The sequence below is a fragment of the Heterodontus francisci genome, chromosome 32, assembly GCF_036365525.1.
Source record: "Heterodontus francisci isolate sHetFra1 chromosome 32, sHetFra1.hap1, whole genome shotgun sequence".
Classification (NCBI taxonomy): Eukaryota; Metazoa; Chordata; class Chondrichthyes; order Heterodontiformes; family Heterodontidae; genus Heterodontus; species Heterodontus francisci.
Window position 1 is genome coordinate 16,230,257 of NC_090402.1, and position 16,292 is coordinate 16,246,548.

The following is a 16,292-nucleotide window of genomic DNA, read 5'->3' on the forward strand; positions in this document are numbered from 1 at the left end:
TGATCCCTGCTCTGCACAGAATTCCAACTGCAGTAACTTATAGGCATCATACTGAACCCTGGCTGATCAAAACTAAATTAGACAAAAATAGTATGTTTGGATTGATATTTCTATTCAATTGGGGTGCAGGGACCAGGTTGGGGAAGGATGGGATGGGTAAACTAGAATTTGGATCCACTGAGAGTTTAATCTAGTCTTATTTGTATAAAATGTTCAGAATCCAGTTTTCTAAAAAGAAGTTTGGTAAGCACAAGCCACTAAAAGTCATTGTTTTTAAATCAATTTTATTAAGTACAAAAGTAAATGTCTGACATATTTTAGTGGCTGCATTGGTCTATTGGGAGAGTAGAGAGGGGGGCAGGGAGAACTCACAAATATCCCAACTGCAAATAGGAAGGACTGCTGTATACAATGCCCAATACAAGTTTTGGTTCATTCATTGTGTAAAACCAGTAAGCCTGGCACCCTACCATTTTGACTCTGTTATGGAGTTTCAGAAGGAATGCTGTAGATAACAAGCTTTTTTCAGTAGTTCAGGACACTGTAGTACTGCATCAGTTGAAGACTTATATACAATATATGCATATATAAACACCCACTGTACAGTAATTACATTTCCAAAAACCCAATGTCCAAATCCAAAAAAGTATGTGCCGCAGGTTACACTTCCAGATCCATAAAGCAATAGGATTTTAAAAAAATTTACATAAAGATGGCTGGCCAGTTGCCATTTGCTGCAATTAAGATGCAGATTGTTGTGAAAACAATTATATACATACTGCTAACAACTCTGTAAATGAAATCACCCAACTTGTCTGCACTCGAACGGGTATTAACCATCTAATTGATACAAACGGTTTGTAGCTAATTAAACGTGTCCTCCAGATAGTACAGATGCACCACCCTCACTTGCACTTGACTTTTTGTTTTAAAAGAGTTTCAGATCCATGTGACATCCTGTAAATAAAATGCACAATGGAAATGCAACTTGAAAAGAAAATTAAGAGACATTCACAATAGCTAGAAATTAGTGCTGTACAGAAAGCTTCTAAAGAGTCATAGCTAAATGGTGTAAGGGTTAAACTGCATAGTCATTCGGTCACCTTCACCCCAACTATTAAAAAGCCAACCTTGTTAAATCAAGTATGTGAAAGGACAAAATGTGAATTCCTGCCTTACCATTTCAAAATCTTGGTAAATGCTGTAGAGTTCAAGGACTACTTAGAAATGCGTAAATTAAATGTGGTTGATAAACATGGTTAAAATCTCAGACTGTTTCTAGATACCATGATCCACGCTAAGAAGGGCTGACTTATTAGTGGCTAAGAGAGATGAAACTGGAATTGTGTGTCTGCCACAACTAAAGATACTATTTTTGTCAAAGGTATTTAAATACTGTCGTATTTAAACTCTGATTATGCAATGGCACAGAATGCTGATGCCTCAGTGCAAGGGATACAATGCTTGCTGTCCCTATATAGTTAAATTCTTAGTTGTGCCACCCAGGGAAGACACTAAGCAAGCAGTCAGGGGCTTCCATTAAACTACCCCCCGTTTTTCTTTACTGGAACAGTCCCCCATGGGCTGCTTTCTTTTCATATTCCAGTGACCAGTCAGAAAGCAGCATTGATACATTCCTTAGAGCAGGTTACCTGCCTGCCCTCGGTCAGGGAATGGGAGAAACAGGAGAAAAGTTGAGAATACAAAATAAAACAGGTGCAGCTTATTTTCAATAAAACAGTAAAAATAAACAATGCACCATTATAATCTATCAAAAGAAATAAAGTCTACAAATCTTAGCTATACCATTTATACATTAACTACTGCTTCTGCATGCTAGAAACACATTTTGTACCAGCCCCGTGTGATAACAAACATATGAAGGGATAACTTCTTGGCCCATAATCTTTTCATTTCCATCTCTGTTTTTGTTCTCCATATACATCCTCTTTCTCCTTTCCATCCTGTGTCTGTGTCCTGGAACCTGGACAGTTGTTGAGTCTGTACACCATATCTTTACCATTTCCACACACAGAGGTCCCAGAAGGAAAGACCAAACTTCTGTTCGAAGTAGAAGTATTAAGTTTATCATCATCAGCCTTTGAAAGAGAATTTCCCGCAGGCCAACCACGGTGCTGAGTAGCACCATGCCCACTACTGGATGTAGATGAATCAGGTGGATTTGCTACACGTGACTCTGAAGGAGTTTGACTGGCTTTTAATTGTGGTTGAGTTGCCTTGTGCAAAGCTTCTGCTCTTCGGGCCAGTCTTGGATCCCTAGGTCTGGCCTGAGCAGACGGTTCTGGCCTAACTGATGTCTGAGGCTGCGGAACAGCAGCTGATATCTGAGGCTGTACAGTAACGGAAGCTTGAGCCCTCTGCAAATGGAGTGCTGAAACCACTGGTTGAGAAAGAATTGGTGCTTTTCGGAAGTGCCCACCACTGACGTTAGCCACTTGATGGCTAGCAGTTTTGAAGCTTGAACCATCATTCCAGGATTTTTTCCGTGCAAGATTAGGAACTTGTTTCCTTTCACCCATTAATGGATCCGGAGCAGAAATGTTTCGCTGGAAAGTGGGCCTGGGTTTCAAAATTTTATGGCAGTCTTTCTTATATTCACTTTCACATGTTTTCACGATGGCTCCTCTCTTTTGTGCATCCTGAATCAAAGCATTCCAGTCTTTACTTTCCTAAAATACACAAAAGAAAATGGCAGATGTCACAAGTACAAATTTCTCCTTCACACGTATAATAGACAAACTCATTACTGAAATGCTTATTCTTTAAAAAGTTCACAATACAAAGTAAATACCTGTGAAGCCAGTTACTCAATCAAATTTTGGCATTAACAGTTCTAACAAAACATTACATTATCAAAGCATTGCAGCAATGTTGGGCTGTTAAATTATCTCAAATACTGTAGAGTCTTACAAGGACGTTACAGTGGTTGACAGGCTCATTTTTTTCTCTCACTCACTATCCCTTCTTCCTCATCTGTTGCTGCAATCTCATGGTTGATCTTGCGCTCTATCCGCAACACCCATTAATCCCTTAAATTATCATTTTTTTTCTTTGAAACTGATATTTTGTGACACACAAGCCAATCACTTCACAATTTATATTGTCTTTCCCTTTCAGTCGTGGTGGTATCATACACTAAAGCCTTAGTTGAACAAAACATTTAATTAATGGAGCAATTAAAACAGTTGCTCCCTGAAAAGGGATAACATATGAGTGGATGTGTACAAAATTTTGATAAATTTTCACTTTAAAAACATGCAGAAGAATTATGTCATATAGAGATTTGTGTGTGGGGGTGGGGCTGTTGTGAGGTCAGGAAACCAGGAAGAGTTTCCACAATCTTTTGCATTACTTTTACAGGGCTCTTTTGAGTGGGGCCCCTGCCCACAGGCAGCCTGACTGAGAGCTGAGAGGCTAGAAGCCTGCTTCACAGCTGCTCTTATAGGCTTCAGCCCCAAGTGTATTGGGGGAACAAGAGAGATTGTGGGGATGGTTTGGGGTGGCCGGGGGAGGGGGGGGGGGCGGGGGGAAAACAAATCACCAGGGGATTGGGGAACAGACAGATCGGGGAGGGGGGGGGGGGGGGGGGGGAGGAGGAGGGGTGTGGTGCATGCAGTGGGTGGGGGGGTGGAAGGGGTGACAGTTTACTGGGCTAGTTTGTTTTGGGGCTGAAGGATGCACTCTTGCTCCTCTAGGTCAATTGGTGCTCTAAAGGCACTTATGGATTCAGCCCCTCTCGTCTCCTTTAAGCTGCTGAGTTTCCTGAGGCTCAGGAAACCCAATCACCTATAGCTAAAAATAGAAGACTGTTAAAATGAAAGCAGGCTGCCTCTTTATTACATTTCAATGACCAACCTGCTTCCCTCGGATAAAACTAGAAGTGGTTGGGCTCAAGGCAGATTCAGTTCCTATTTCAAATTTTACATTTACATTTTAGCCTTTGACACGACCCCAATCAATCAGTTTTTGGGAGTTAAAATTCAGCCCTACTTCTCCATTAGTAACGAGGAGCCACATACACTTGAGCAGGATATACTGGAAAGTATTACAGCTAAAGTAACAATTTTAGAACACTTCATGGAAAAAAAATGGATTAGCTTTGAATTATTGATATTGCTCCAACTGCCAACTCAACTGATCAGCATAGCTCCTGTAAAATCATAAGTGATCAATATTTCATTACGTACCATGAGTGTTTTCAGATCTCCCAGAATGAAGAGACTCAGTCGAGCTCGGGTAATTGTAACATTCATTCTCTGTCGGTCTGCTAAGAACCTGGAAAAGTGTCAAATATAATAATTGAAAGAAAGAAAAATCAGTAACATTGCTTCTTCTAATTCAACACAAACTACACATGTGGAAAAGTGTATAAACTGGGGGTTTCAGACCCTAGCGAATCCATAAGGTCTTCAGATTTCTGCATTCGTTTATGCCAATGAAACAATCCCTGCAGCAACAGTTTTCCTTTAGAAAGTTAGGAGAGGCCATGCCTGGGAGCATGTCAATTTTTGCACTGGGTCCCCATTGGGAGGGTCTTTGGTAGTCAGGGTGGGTCCCCAGGAAGAGCATGTTGGTCGCTGGGTGGAACTTTCACAGAGAACCTCACAAAGAAAGGTTTAAAATCATAGCCCTAGTGTCAAAAGTAAGCAAAGACATCAGACTTTTCTTATGCTTACCTCTACAAATGAAAAAAAAACTACATATACAGAGTAACAGAAGCTTTGAAATAATCTTGAAGTTTGCACCTCTTGTGTGCACACACATGAATTGACATGACATTCATCATTCTTTTCCCCAGACACCCATCTCTCAAATTTGCAATGTGTAATATTGAGGGAAGTTCTAAAGTTTAACAGATTTACAAGGTTGAATCTGAGTATTGATAAATAGCCCTCAATATTTTCAAATCTGAATTGCAATTTTAATATCGAATGAGAGAATTCCAAGTTCAGTCGATTTAGAATTCTCCTCACTATCTAGCGTCTGGTACAAGGCTCCTGTTGGAATTCAGTACTGTCAGTAGCACATTTCCAGATATCACATGCGAAAACACCCTCATAATTCACCCAGCCCTAAAATTACCAGGTGAAGAATCAGTTGTTCAAATCTTACATTAAGAACATTTCTATAAATATTAATGGGCATCTTAGAGAGGGAGAGTGAATATATAATGGATGGTTGGACCATAGGAAGTACAGAGGGTCAAAGGAACCTTGGTGTACTTGTCCATAGATCACTCAAGGCAGCAGCACAGGTAGATAAGGTAGTTAGGAAGACATATGGGATACTTGCCTTTAGTAGCTGAGGCATAGAATATAAGAGCACGGAGATTATGATGGAGCATTACAAAATGCTAGTTAGGCCACAGTCGGAGTATTGTGTACAGTTCTGGGCACCACACTATAGGAAGGATGCAATTGCACTGGAGAGGGTGCAGAGGAGATTCATCAGGATGTTGCCTGGGCTGGAGCATTTCAGCTATGATGAGAAACTGGATAGGCTAGGGTTATTTTCCTTAGAGCAGAGAAGGCTGAGGGAGGACCTGATTGAGGTATACAAAATTATGAGGGTCATAGATAGGAAGAAATTTTTTTCCCTTAGTGGAGGTGTCAATAACCAGAAGGCATAGATTTAAGGTAAGGGGCAGGAGGTTTAGAGGGGATTTGAGGAAAACATTTCTCACCCAGAAGGCGGTTGGAATCTGGAACACACTGCCTGAAAGGGTGATAGAGGCAGGAACCCTCAACATTTAAGTAGTATTTAGATGAACACTTGAAACGCCACAGCATACAAGCCTATGGGCCAAGTGTGGGAAAATGGGATTAGAATAGATAGGCTTGATGGCCGGCACGGACATGGTGGGCCGAATGGCTTGTTTCTGTGCTGTAAAACACTATGACTCTATGAGAGAGAGAGAGAGAGAGAGAGAGAGAGACAGACAGACAGACAGACAGGAGAGAATGCAAATTAGATGCAAACTTCAAGATGATTTCTTTTTATTATAGCTTCCTAGCCTTTTCAAATGAAGGGTCCATAAAGCATGAGAAAATTAAAAAGAAATTTAACTGTAAAGTGATGGGGAGCAAGGTGTGGCCAAACTTTAAGAAATCAAAGAAACATCACTTCACCCAATAGTTCCTGAAAGGCTGCTTGCTCTGACGCAGGTAACAATGATACAATCCTTCTCACATCCTTGGAACCCATCCACTGTGCCCACCTGCACTGATCTGAAAGAGGGGGGGGGGGAAATGTTACATTTATTAAATATTTTCCCCTTTACAACATCAAAACACTGTAATCATAGCTACCCATAAAAATGAAAGTTTACTGAACAGCAGAAATATTCATTCTGAAGGTGAGAACATTGTAAATAGGTTTATATTTCTGTCTAACCCAGCAGATCTGTGGAAAATAAATATTGCTCCTCCTAGACAATTTTATTTTTTATTTTCCCCACTTATGAAGGTGTTGACTCCATGCTGGGGTGTATGTGAACTAATACCAGGTACTCTCCAGTAACTTATTGCATTGATCACTTACCATTATTTATATGCAAGCCTCAACCTTTAATACTGGAAAGCGATTTTGACCGTGAGAGACGCCATAGCTAAGGTTCATTGTGGCCTCACCCAACATCAAATTACTTCCTGCAAGGATCACTGGAAAGAAACCAGGAGCAGATATCCTAGTCTGTTTTGCCTTCCCTCACACAGAGGTTCTGAGATCAATGTAATGCCCCCATAATCACCAGTCCTGGTCTGTATTTTTCAGTTTTCAAAGGATAAACTCAGAGCTATGTGGACAGCAATGAAGGTCGTTTTTGAGCGAAACCTAACCTTCACTTTACAAGACTTCATTTGTTTTCACTTTGACTTGCATCTGAAGTGAGCTTTTTATATGGAGTAAAGTTTGGTCAAATTTCAGTCGGGCTGCAGTACATGGTTTGCATCTGATTGTTAGAGAGAAAACCAGCCAAGACAGAATCTTTCACAAAAGTGCATCTCCTAGTGGTGACCATGAGCTAAAACTGCTTTCGAGTCACAATGAAAAATGTAGGACAGCACTTTCACTAAATTGTCAGATGCTAAATGTTAGATGTTTGAATGCATTTTGCAGTTTTAAAATCATAAAATGCTAGATAGCCAAGACAATTTGGGAGCAGGAATTTTGTAAAACTTCACTTGCTGTGACACCATGAATGGAAATCTTGTCCGTACACCAGGATGCATGTCCTTGTCAGCTACATGATGCATGTCATGGAACCTGAGTGATATGTAAAATTCAAATCCATATTCGATTAATTTACATACATCTCAAGTTGCTGATCCCAACAGTTAAATCGCAAATTAGAACACCAAGCTCTATCTTCCAAACTTTCAAGCTCACGAAATCCAGTATAAAAGATATGTGTACCTAGGAAAAGATCAGTATACAAGGTTCCTGATATCAACCCTTCACATACCTGCCTTGTTCAAATCCAACCATTTTATTCTCTTGCTCAATTTGATTTATGATTTTCTGTTTCTGTGCATTATAGGGGGTGATCACTCCAATATTACGACAAATCCCTTTTTGTTTCTCTGCAATCATACCGATTAAAGCTATTACCAGTTTCACTTCCTGTGGGTTGACATAAGAGCTATAACAAAGAGATGGAATGAAGGTGAGATACAAAAGGACAAGCAGAAACATGTTATGCCCTGGCACTGAGTTCAGTCGACAGTTTCCAATAGCTCCAAAAGGTTTCATACCAAATTACAAGCAGTATTGAAATGACCAAATAATTCCCCCTGCTTATGCCATCAACAGCTACTGCATTCCCAAATATACAGAGCTCAGTTTTAAAATGACAATTAGATACTAGTGACTAATATACCAAGTATATTCTAACCATCCTCAATTCAGTCATTGGTTTCATACTCTAGGGGCAACATGCCACCTGATATGATTCTGATTAACAATGACCATAAAACTCTCGAGTTTTATCCCACACCTACAGTGATGAGCAGCGGTGGCAGGAGGTCTGCTAACATGGCCTCAGCTTGTCTGGGCTGGGGAGGCAGCAGAGGAAAGAAGTCTTTTCTAAGCTGCCAAAAATATTGTTTTGGGATTGAATAGTGGGAAGCATTATTGTTAGTTTCTGTCAATCACATCAATGCCGGGGTCGGATACCTTGCTTCCATTTGGCACAACTGTGCAACCGTCACACAAGGAAATATTATTGAACGCAAATATATGTAAATGATAAACAGTCCTGTAAACAAAGATTGCTCTGGTGAGAACTGTAGTGCACTACCATCTGCTTGACGCTAGCAGCTACTCTCCTGCCATAGCACATAAATATAAAATAGGAAACATGTTGAAAAAAAGTATCAGGTTTAAAACGTACTCTTTCTCCCGGTATTCCTGTCCATCCGTTACATCAAACAACATGTATGACTGGAAAGGCCAGTTCGGAGAACAACGCTGCATCTCTACCTTTCTGGAGAAATACAAGGGATGAAGGGTGGGGATGGGGAAGAGGAAAGAGATGAGGAATAATATCTTGAATGTTTATACATGTACACTAAAGCCATTAGATAAAAATATCTTATTTCAAAATACTATAAAAAAGGACTGATTTTGATGATTACATCACTGTAATTACTGCAATGCAATATTACAACTTTGTATCTTTAAATGCTAAAGTAACAAATATTTTATTACATATCTATTATATTTCAATAGCTTAATAGTCCAGACTAGGTTTAGTGAGCTCCTCAGAGGGCAAAGGTCTTCATTGTATCAGAGACTAAAGGTAACTCCCATAGTGCATGGCTTTTGTTTAGAGTCACTTAAAAAGTGAAGTGAATATCCCACAGAGATTCATTTATATAACTGTAAAAATATAAAAGCCATATTAAATAAAGTATCATACGGTAAATCATTTCCAATTGTTATGACCGAGTCAGGAAGGGGTCTCAGGCTCCCCTCTGGCATCTTTCCTGGTTTGGCCATAACAGGGTTTAACTTTTTTAAAAACAGAGTGTTTTAGCTTCACCTCTGAGTCCTTACTCACTGCTCTCTAATTGTAAATGAACCAGACAGGCTTTCTTAGGTTTAAACAAGAAAGATGTAAGTATATTAACCTTATCACTGTAACTCAGTTAAAATTACTAAAATATGCAACACAACCACGCTAGTATTCATATGCGATAAACACACACACACACAGATACAGAGGGGAAGAAAGCATTTTTGGGGGGGGGGGGGGACGGGGGCGAGATTGAAGTAGAGTAGGCAATAAATAGAATTCAGTTACTGCCTTTTGGTTTGGATGTAAAGTCCTTGATTGGAGCTGAAGTCTTGCAGTTGGCACTGGGGCCCAGTGCACGCTTTCAAACGTGTTTCTCTGGTACCAGAGGGCTGAAGGGGTCCTCTGTCTTGAGGCTTAAGATGCTTCTGTAAGTCCCTGGGACATTACGTGAGACAGCAAGAGTGAGAGGGGGACCTTCCTTCTCTTTCATCTTCAAATTGCAGTCTGCCCCAAAATCTTTGAGAGGCATAATTCAAACAATTCCCAATCTGGCTAGCAGGTAAGTCATATGAGCAGCTCTTTGTTTGAAACAGCATCTTCTGGGGAGGATTGTTGATTCTTCAAAGCTTACTAGACACACTCGGTGGAGTGCTGGCTCTGTACACAAACAAGACGTGGATCATCACTGTTGCCCAGACCAACCTTGTTAATTGAATCAGTGAGCACTTCCATTGTCTGTCTATTCGACTGTCTCTCAGAATGCAAATGAGCAGCCATGTTTTAGTTGTTCAGCTCTGTGGTCCTTTTAGACAAAGTATGTTCAATGTCCCGTAAAAAGTTCAAGTAGAGTTCCATATGATGAAATTAATATGTTTCCATTTGGCAGGTGTGGCTTCCGTCACACCTCCACCTCTCGACGTATGAAATGCAACATTAGGGGAGAATTTCATTATAAATTAGATGGAAGAGACAATACAGAAAAACACACATGCATTTCTCTCATTCAGAAATCTTAAAATCGTTACTGCTGGTCATTTCTTTGTAGCAGTGCTGCTTTAAACTGCCCCTTTTCCTTGAGGTGGGTCTGAGATAGTTATGTGTTGCCCAAGGGGTTTAAAGTTTCTTCACTATCAGCTTGCAATAAATTGGGACTAGGCATCCCAATAAACATCTGATTTTAGGTTTGAGGTTTGCATATTTCCATGATTGTCTAGGGTGTCTTTGTTCCTGTTGGGGTCTGCAGGAGTATGGTTAGATTTAATTAGCCCTGGTTTGGAGCTCTGATCACGGGAGTCGGCAGTGGGTGGATCCACTCTGACCTCACTTTCAGTGCTCTGGTAAGTCATGCAAGTGCTGTTCACTTCAGGGTATTACTCATTCACTTTTCTCCTGACTGTGGAGGGGTGGGGATTCTTTGTTAATCTTCCCATTGTCCTCTGGGACATTCCTGCTTGCAGGTATTTGTCCAAATTCTACTGCACTCCCCTGCGACACTTCAACTAAGTGAGGCATCCCCCTCATGGTTTCTCTGCCATCTTGAGGACTTTCTTTGTCCCTGCAGCTTTCTGTGAATCCTGCTGGCAACCCTGGTAGGGTGTTTCAGTTGTCTGCATTTACATAGGGGAATGTGGGGTCTAGTTTTTCCAACATTCCGGGGTTGGCTGACCGGACAGTAGGGGTTTTCATTTGGCAATCCTCCCAGATCTCCTTTAACCTGTCCTCTTTGTCGCTTTTTCCCCTTTCCTCTCTAACTTTTTGCCAGCCCTTTTGTTCTCGGCAAGGGTCCCTTACAATTCACCAGCGCCCTCTGCTGGAGGGTTTCCCAAAAGCCGATACAGGAATTGGGGTGCAGACTTCACTGCAGATTGGGGTTTCTCCTCAACTAGGCACATGTGGCAACTCCTACAATACTCCACCACATCTTTGTGAAGTTCTGGCCAGTCAAACTGCTGTCTTATGGGGGCTTTGGTTTTTCGTATACCGACATGTACAGCCATTGTAATCTCATGGGCCATTCTTAATATTTCTCTCCGATGCCTCTGCAGCACCACTACCTGATGAACCACTGTCCACTCTTTATCCTCAGGTCTGTGAGGAGAACTCCAGTTCCTCATCAGTACCTCATTCTTTAAATAGTAGCAATCAGGGACTCCTCTGCTTCAACTTCAGTCTGGCCAGCCTGTACTAACTTTCTCAATACTGGGTCGGCTCGCTGAGCCTCAGCTAGGGAAGATCCATTTAATCCATTCCCTGGGTCCTCTAACTTTCCAAAGAAAGTTTCAGACAGACAGACAGACCACATAGTCATCATTCTGAAGTGCTAATTCAGTGTCCTGTGGGGGAGCTAGTTTGGTCATGGCCTGATACACCACACATTCAGGGGAACTGCAGGGGACTGTCTCCTGCCACTGCCCTGTCTCTCTGATCTCCGTCGGTCTGTCACTACTGGGGAAGCAACCACCTTCGCCCCCAGAGCTAACTCAAGCCGCCTCATCTCTCTTTCCTCCTGTTCCTTCCGGAAATTTCTTTCTCTCATCTTTCTTTTGCTCTCCCCGTCTCTCTTTTACTTCCTCTTCTCTCTCTCTTTCCCCGTCTTCTAATTCAAGTGTCCTTTATTCCAATTGTATGTTTGCCAATATTACCCTGTCTGACTCAAATTCTAACCCTGCCTCTGATTCTTCAGATTCGAGGGAAAAATGGTTGGCTACCAGTCTTAGGAGTTCAGACTTCCTAGCCTTGGCATGGAAAGTGAACTCACACTCCTCAGCCAATTTTTTAACTCTTCCAGAGACAGTGCCTTTAACTTATCCCAAGTTACTTCACCCTGGCTTGGGTAGTTACTGACTTCGGTTGCGGACATGTTAGTATTCTAGCACACACAACCATGAGAAAATCTGTATTGAAATCTTTTCCCTTTTTGACTGAGATCAATTTGATATCCCACTTCCAATTTCTCATTTGTCTTTGGGTCCAATCTGGACACTAGCCCTCAAATTTCTGTTACGACCGGGTGAGGAAGGGGTCTCAGGCTCCCCTCTGGCTCCTTCCCTGGTTTGGCCATTACAGGGTTTAACTTTTTAAAAAGACAGTGTTTTAGCTTCACCTCAGCGAGTCCTTACTCACTACTCTCTAACTGTAATGGTAAATGTAAATGAAACAGACAGACTTTCTTAGGACGCACACAAATAGATACAGAGGGGAAGAATTGGGGTGGGGGGGGGGGGGGGCGGGGTGTTGAAGTAGAGTAGGCAATAAATAGAATTCAGTTACTGTCTTTCAGTTTGGATGTAAAGTCCTTGATTGTAGTTGAAGTCTTTCAGTTCTCACTGGGGCCCAGTGCATGTTTTCAAAATGTTTCTCTGGTACCAGAAGGCTAAAGAGGTCCTCTGTCTTGAGGCTTAAGCTGTTGTCGTGGGTCCCTGGGACTTTGCTTGAGAGAGAGAGATAGGGAGAGGGAGAGGGAGACCTTCCTTCTCTTTCATCTTCAAATTGCAGAGTGCCCCCAAATCTTTCTGTGAGGCACAATTCAAACAATTCCCAGTCTGGCCAGCAGGTAAGTCATGTGAGCAGCTTTTCGTCTGAAATAGCATCTTCTGGCGAGGATTCTTGATTCTTCAAAGCTTACTAAACACACTCGGGGTGGGGGGGAGGAGCGCTGGCTCTGTACACCGACAAGATGTGGATCATCACTGTTTCCCAGACCAATCTTATTAATTGAATCAGTGAGCACTTCCATTGTCTCTCTATTCAACTGTCTCTCAGAATGCAAATGTGCAGCCATGTTTTAGCTGTTCAGCTCTATAATCCTTTTAAACAAGTTATGTTCAATGTCCAGTAAGAAGTTCAAGTAGTGTTCCATATGACAAAATCAATGTTTTCATTTGGCAAGTGTGGTTTCCGTCACACTATGTGGCAGTTATGGAAAGTTATTCAAATTTAGAGAAGGAAGATGAATATGGTTTAAATGAAGGGGACTAATTTGGAACTAACAGTATCCAATAAAACACACTAAACTCTTCCAGGTAAGTGCATGTAATAATTAAAACACAAGAAATTATTGTTCTAGTTGCTATGATATTCAGAAGCCTTCAATGTTGATTTACAACCAGACTTCATGGAAAAAAAAAATTGATCTTAAAATAAATTCCACATTGGCAAGCGATACAAAGGAAGTTGGCTTGCTGTAATTTTAATCCCAAAGTAACCTTCAATATTTTTGTACAGATATAAGAGTATAAATCAATTGCTCTAAACAAGCTCCATCACTAAAGGCATTTTTATTTATGAACGTGCATCAACTGCTGTTGAATTTGTCAAGTGCACTTCAGACTGTCATCTGACTGGAGAACTGCACTGACTGGGAACGTAAATGGGGAAAGGACCACCAGAAGATGGTATAAGCTCATTCCTGTGAAACCCGAGTGGTAATGTACAAGAGACTTAATAATCTATGTCCTCTTACTCATCAGTCTTCAACAAGCTTCCATAAATGTATTTAGAGGGGAACAGACAGATGTCAGGATGCATCCTGTACTGGGTTAACAGCATTGTCACTGGGCTCTGTCCAGAATTATTATGCTTCTCTTCATCTTGCAGGCACTTTTGTAATCGGCACATCATTGATCGGCCATAGCTCAATTCTCGTGCTTTCTATAAAAAGGTAAAAGTCTTTTTTCAATTGCTTTCCATCTGTGTGAGATGTCAAGCGCTTTAGCAAGTAAATGTCACAAATGGTACACTGGAATACATTTAAGTATAAACATTGAACAATGGCTCCATTTCAGCAGCTCAAACATGTTTGGGACTTAAATGGATACAGTTCAAGGCACTTCAACAAGAATAGATACTTCATGAATTTGATCCTGGTGATTGTTGGGAACACGGAAACATAAGAACATAACAAATAGGAGCTGGATTAGGCTATTCAGTCCATCAAGCCTGCTCCGCCATTTAGTAAGATCATGGCTGATACTTGGCCTCAACTCCAGGGAGGCGGTGGCGTACTGGTATTGTCACTGGACTAGTAACCCAGAGACCCAGGTATTGCTCAGGGGACATGGGTTCGAATCCCACCGCAGAAGGTGGAATTTGAATTCAATTGATAAATCTGGAATTAAAAGCTAGTCTAATGATGGCCATGAAACCATTGTCGATTATTGTAAAAACCCATCTGGTTCACCAATGTCCTTTAGGGAAGGAAATCTGCTGTCCTTACCTGGTCTGGCCTACATGTGACTCCAGATCCACAGCAATGTGGTTGACTCTTACATGCCCTCGAAATGGTCTAGCAAGCCACTCAGTTCCAGGGCAATTAGGGATGAGCAATAAATGCTGGCCTGGCCTGTGACGCCCACATCCCATGAATGAATAAAAAAAAATTCTATAATAATGATGGTTTATTGTGTGATTGCACTCAAATTCCAAGTAGCAATATTAGCTGTGTGTGAGAGATGAACAAATAGGAATAGCACATGCTAGTTTTATTTGTTCGGTATGGACAGGAACATTCCCACTGTGGGAAGAAATGTAAGAGAGAGGAATCACCTTGCATCTTCACACTGAGCCAGAGCAGGTCACCTGTCTGCCCTCTTAACCAAAGCTAGTACATGGCTGTGGAGGAGACAATATATCTAATATTTTCACAGGAAAGGGAAAAGCAGGAGCCCGGTTTGGCGGGGGTGGAGGGAGAGAAGGGAAAGGGCGGAAAAGGAACAAAGATGGAAATTTGGGATGTTTTGATCCAGTTACTAAAGGACACTAAACTATTGCACAAAAATGGCCAAAATTTGTCACATGCAAGTGAAACTCAGCAATCCTATATCTAAAGGCATTCTTACCATGGAGATTATGGTTGGGGGCAGTTGCTCGCGGTCTCCAACAAGAACAAGCTTAGGGCAATGGTATATCAAAGGAATCAGTATTTCAGTTTCACATGCCTGCCCAGCCTGAAAAGAACAGAAGTAGTAGTTCAGGCTCACCACTGCGCAGTTATAATATATATACAAACTAAATTAATAATAATATTTCCTAATAATGATGGCTAAGTATGTGATGGTTAACTCTGGACTTAGTCTCCAAGTAACAATCCTTGCGAAAGATCAACAAACAGGAACAGTACGTGCTGGCATTCTGCTCTGCAAGCACAGAATGTTCCCATAGTGGGAGGAAATCAAAAGTTATTTTCCATTTACACTCCCACTACCAGGTCTTTATCACATCTACGTGGCAGCTCTCAATTATCAGAGGGGTAAACTCACTAATTTTTGATTGAGGGCCAAAATCAAAAGCAGCGACTTGCTGGGGGTTAATGGTTGTTGCCAGAATTTTGATAAAAGCATAAGGTGTGGACTTTGTGCTTCAGTGCCTGATGTTGCCAGAGTTTTTTTCAAAAAGGGGCATATCAAGCATTTTGCAGTTCCTCTTTGAAACACTCCAAGTCACTCATGCTTTACAATTATGTTTAAATTAAATGAATGGTGTCTCTTGGTAAGTACAAGAGGCACCGCTTTCAGCCAATCGCTTTTTAGACATCACCTGGAAGAGTAGGTCTCACACTGACTGCTGAAAAACCCCATTTAAAAAAAGGTAGGTATTTGTTATATCACCATTTACATTTTAACCAATTTCAATAGTTCACTGAGTCACTGCACCATTCAACAAAGTCCCAAATTCAATCACCATTTGTGCTCTGACAAAAAATACCCATGAGCAAGTTTTGATTTTACAAACTCGTATTGATGGAAGGCAAGTGAGCAGAGCTGTGTGCATGCGTTCTTGGGAAGGCAACCCTGTGGTTCTCTTTTCACTGCTATGAAATAAAGCTAACATGTCCTTTCCATAGTTTAAATGCAACATGACATTTCTCAACTTTTCTGTCTCTTACTTTGCCTTTCTCCATTTTTTTTCTTTTTTGCCTCCAAGTCACTATTTTTCATTTTTGTTTTCCTGCCCCTCTCCTTTATTGCCCATTTGCTTCTTAATAGTTTCTTCAACAGCACCTCCCAAACCTGCGACCTCTACCACTGAGAAGGGAAAGGGCAACAAATGCACGGAACAACCTTCACATCCAAGTCCTCCAGCAATTCAACACCCTCCTGACTTGAAACATGTCGTCCATCCTTCATCATCGCGGAGTCAAAATCCTGGAACTCCCTACCTAACAGCACTGTGGGAGTACCGCAACACACAGACTGCAGCAGTTCAAGAAGGCAGATCACCACCACCTTCTCAAGGGGAATTAGGGATGGGCAATAAA

At 41.4% G+C, this 16,292-nt stretch overlaps 1 protein-coding gene across 4 annotated transcripts in view; it reads right to left on the bottom strand.

Moving 5' to 3' along the window:
- Positions 1-267: 267 nt before the first annotated feature.
- Positions 268-16,292, bottom strand: part of setx (senataxin) — a 76,540-nt gene continuing 60,515 nt past the window's right edge. For 2 of the 4 annotated variants that reach the window (XM_068012329.1, XM_068012331.1), the window contains 7 exons: positions 14,875-14,982; positions 13,500-13,687; positions 8,411-8,503; positions 7,484-7,660; positions 6,150-6,248; positions 4,209-4,296; positions 268-2,690 (listed from right to left, as the gene is read on the bottom strand). In XM_068012329.1, coding sequence (XP_067868430.1) covers positions 1,911-2,690; positions 4,209-4,296; positions 6,150-6,248; positions 7,484-7,660; positions 8,411-8,503; positions 13,500-13,687; positions 14,875-14,982 — 1,533 coding nt within the window. In that variant the 3' untranslated portion in view covers positions 268-1,910. Of the gene's footprint in view, positions 2,691-4,206; positions 4,297-6,149; positions 6,249-7,483; positions 7,661-8,410; positions 8,504-13,499; positions 13,706-14,874; positions 14,983-16,292 lie in introns of those variants that run through there. The other 2 variants (XM_068012330.1, XM_068012332.1) reach the window with 2 other exon arrangements.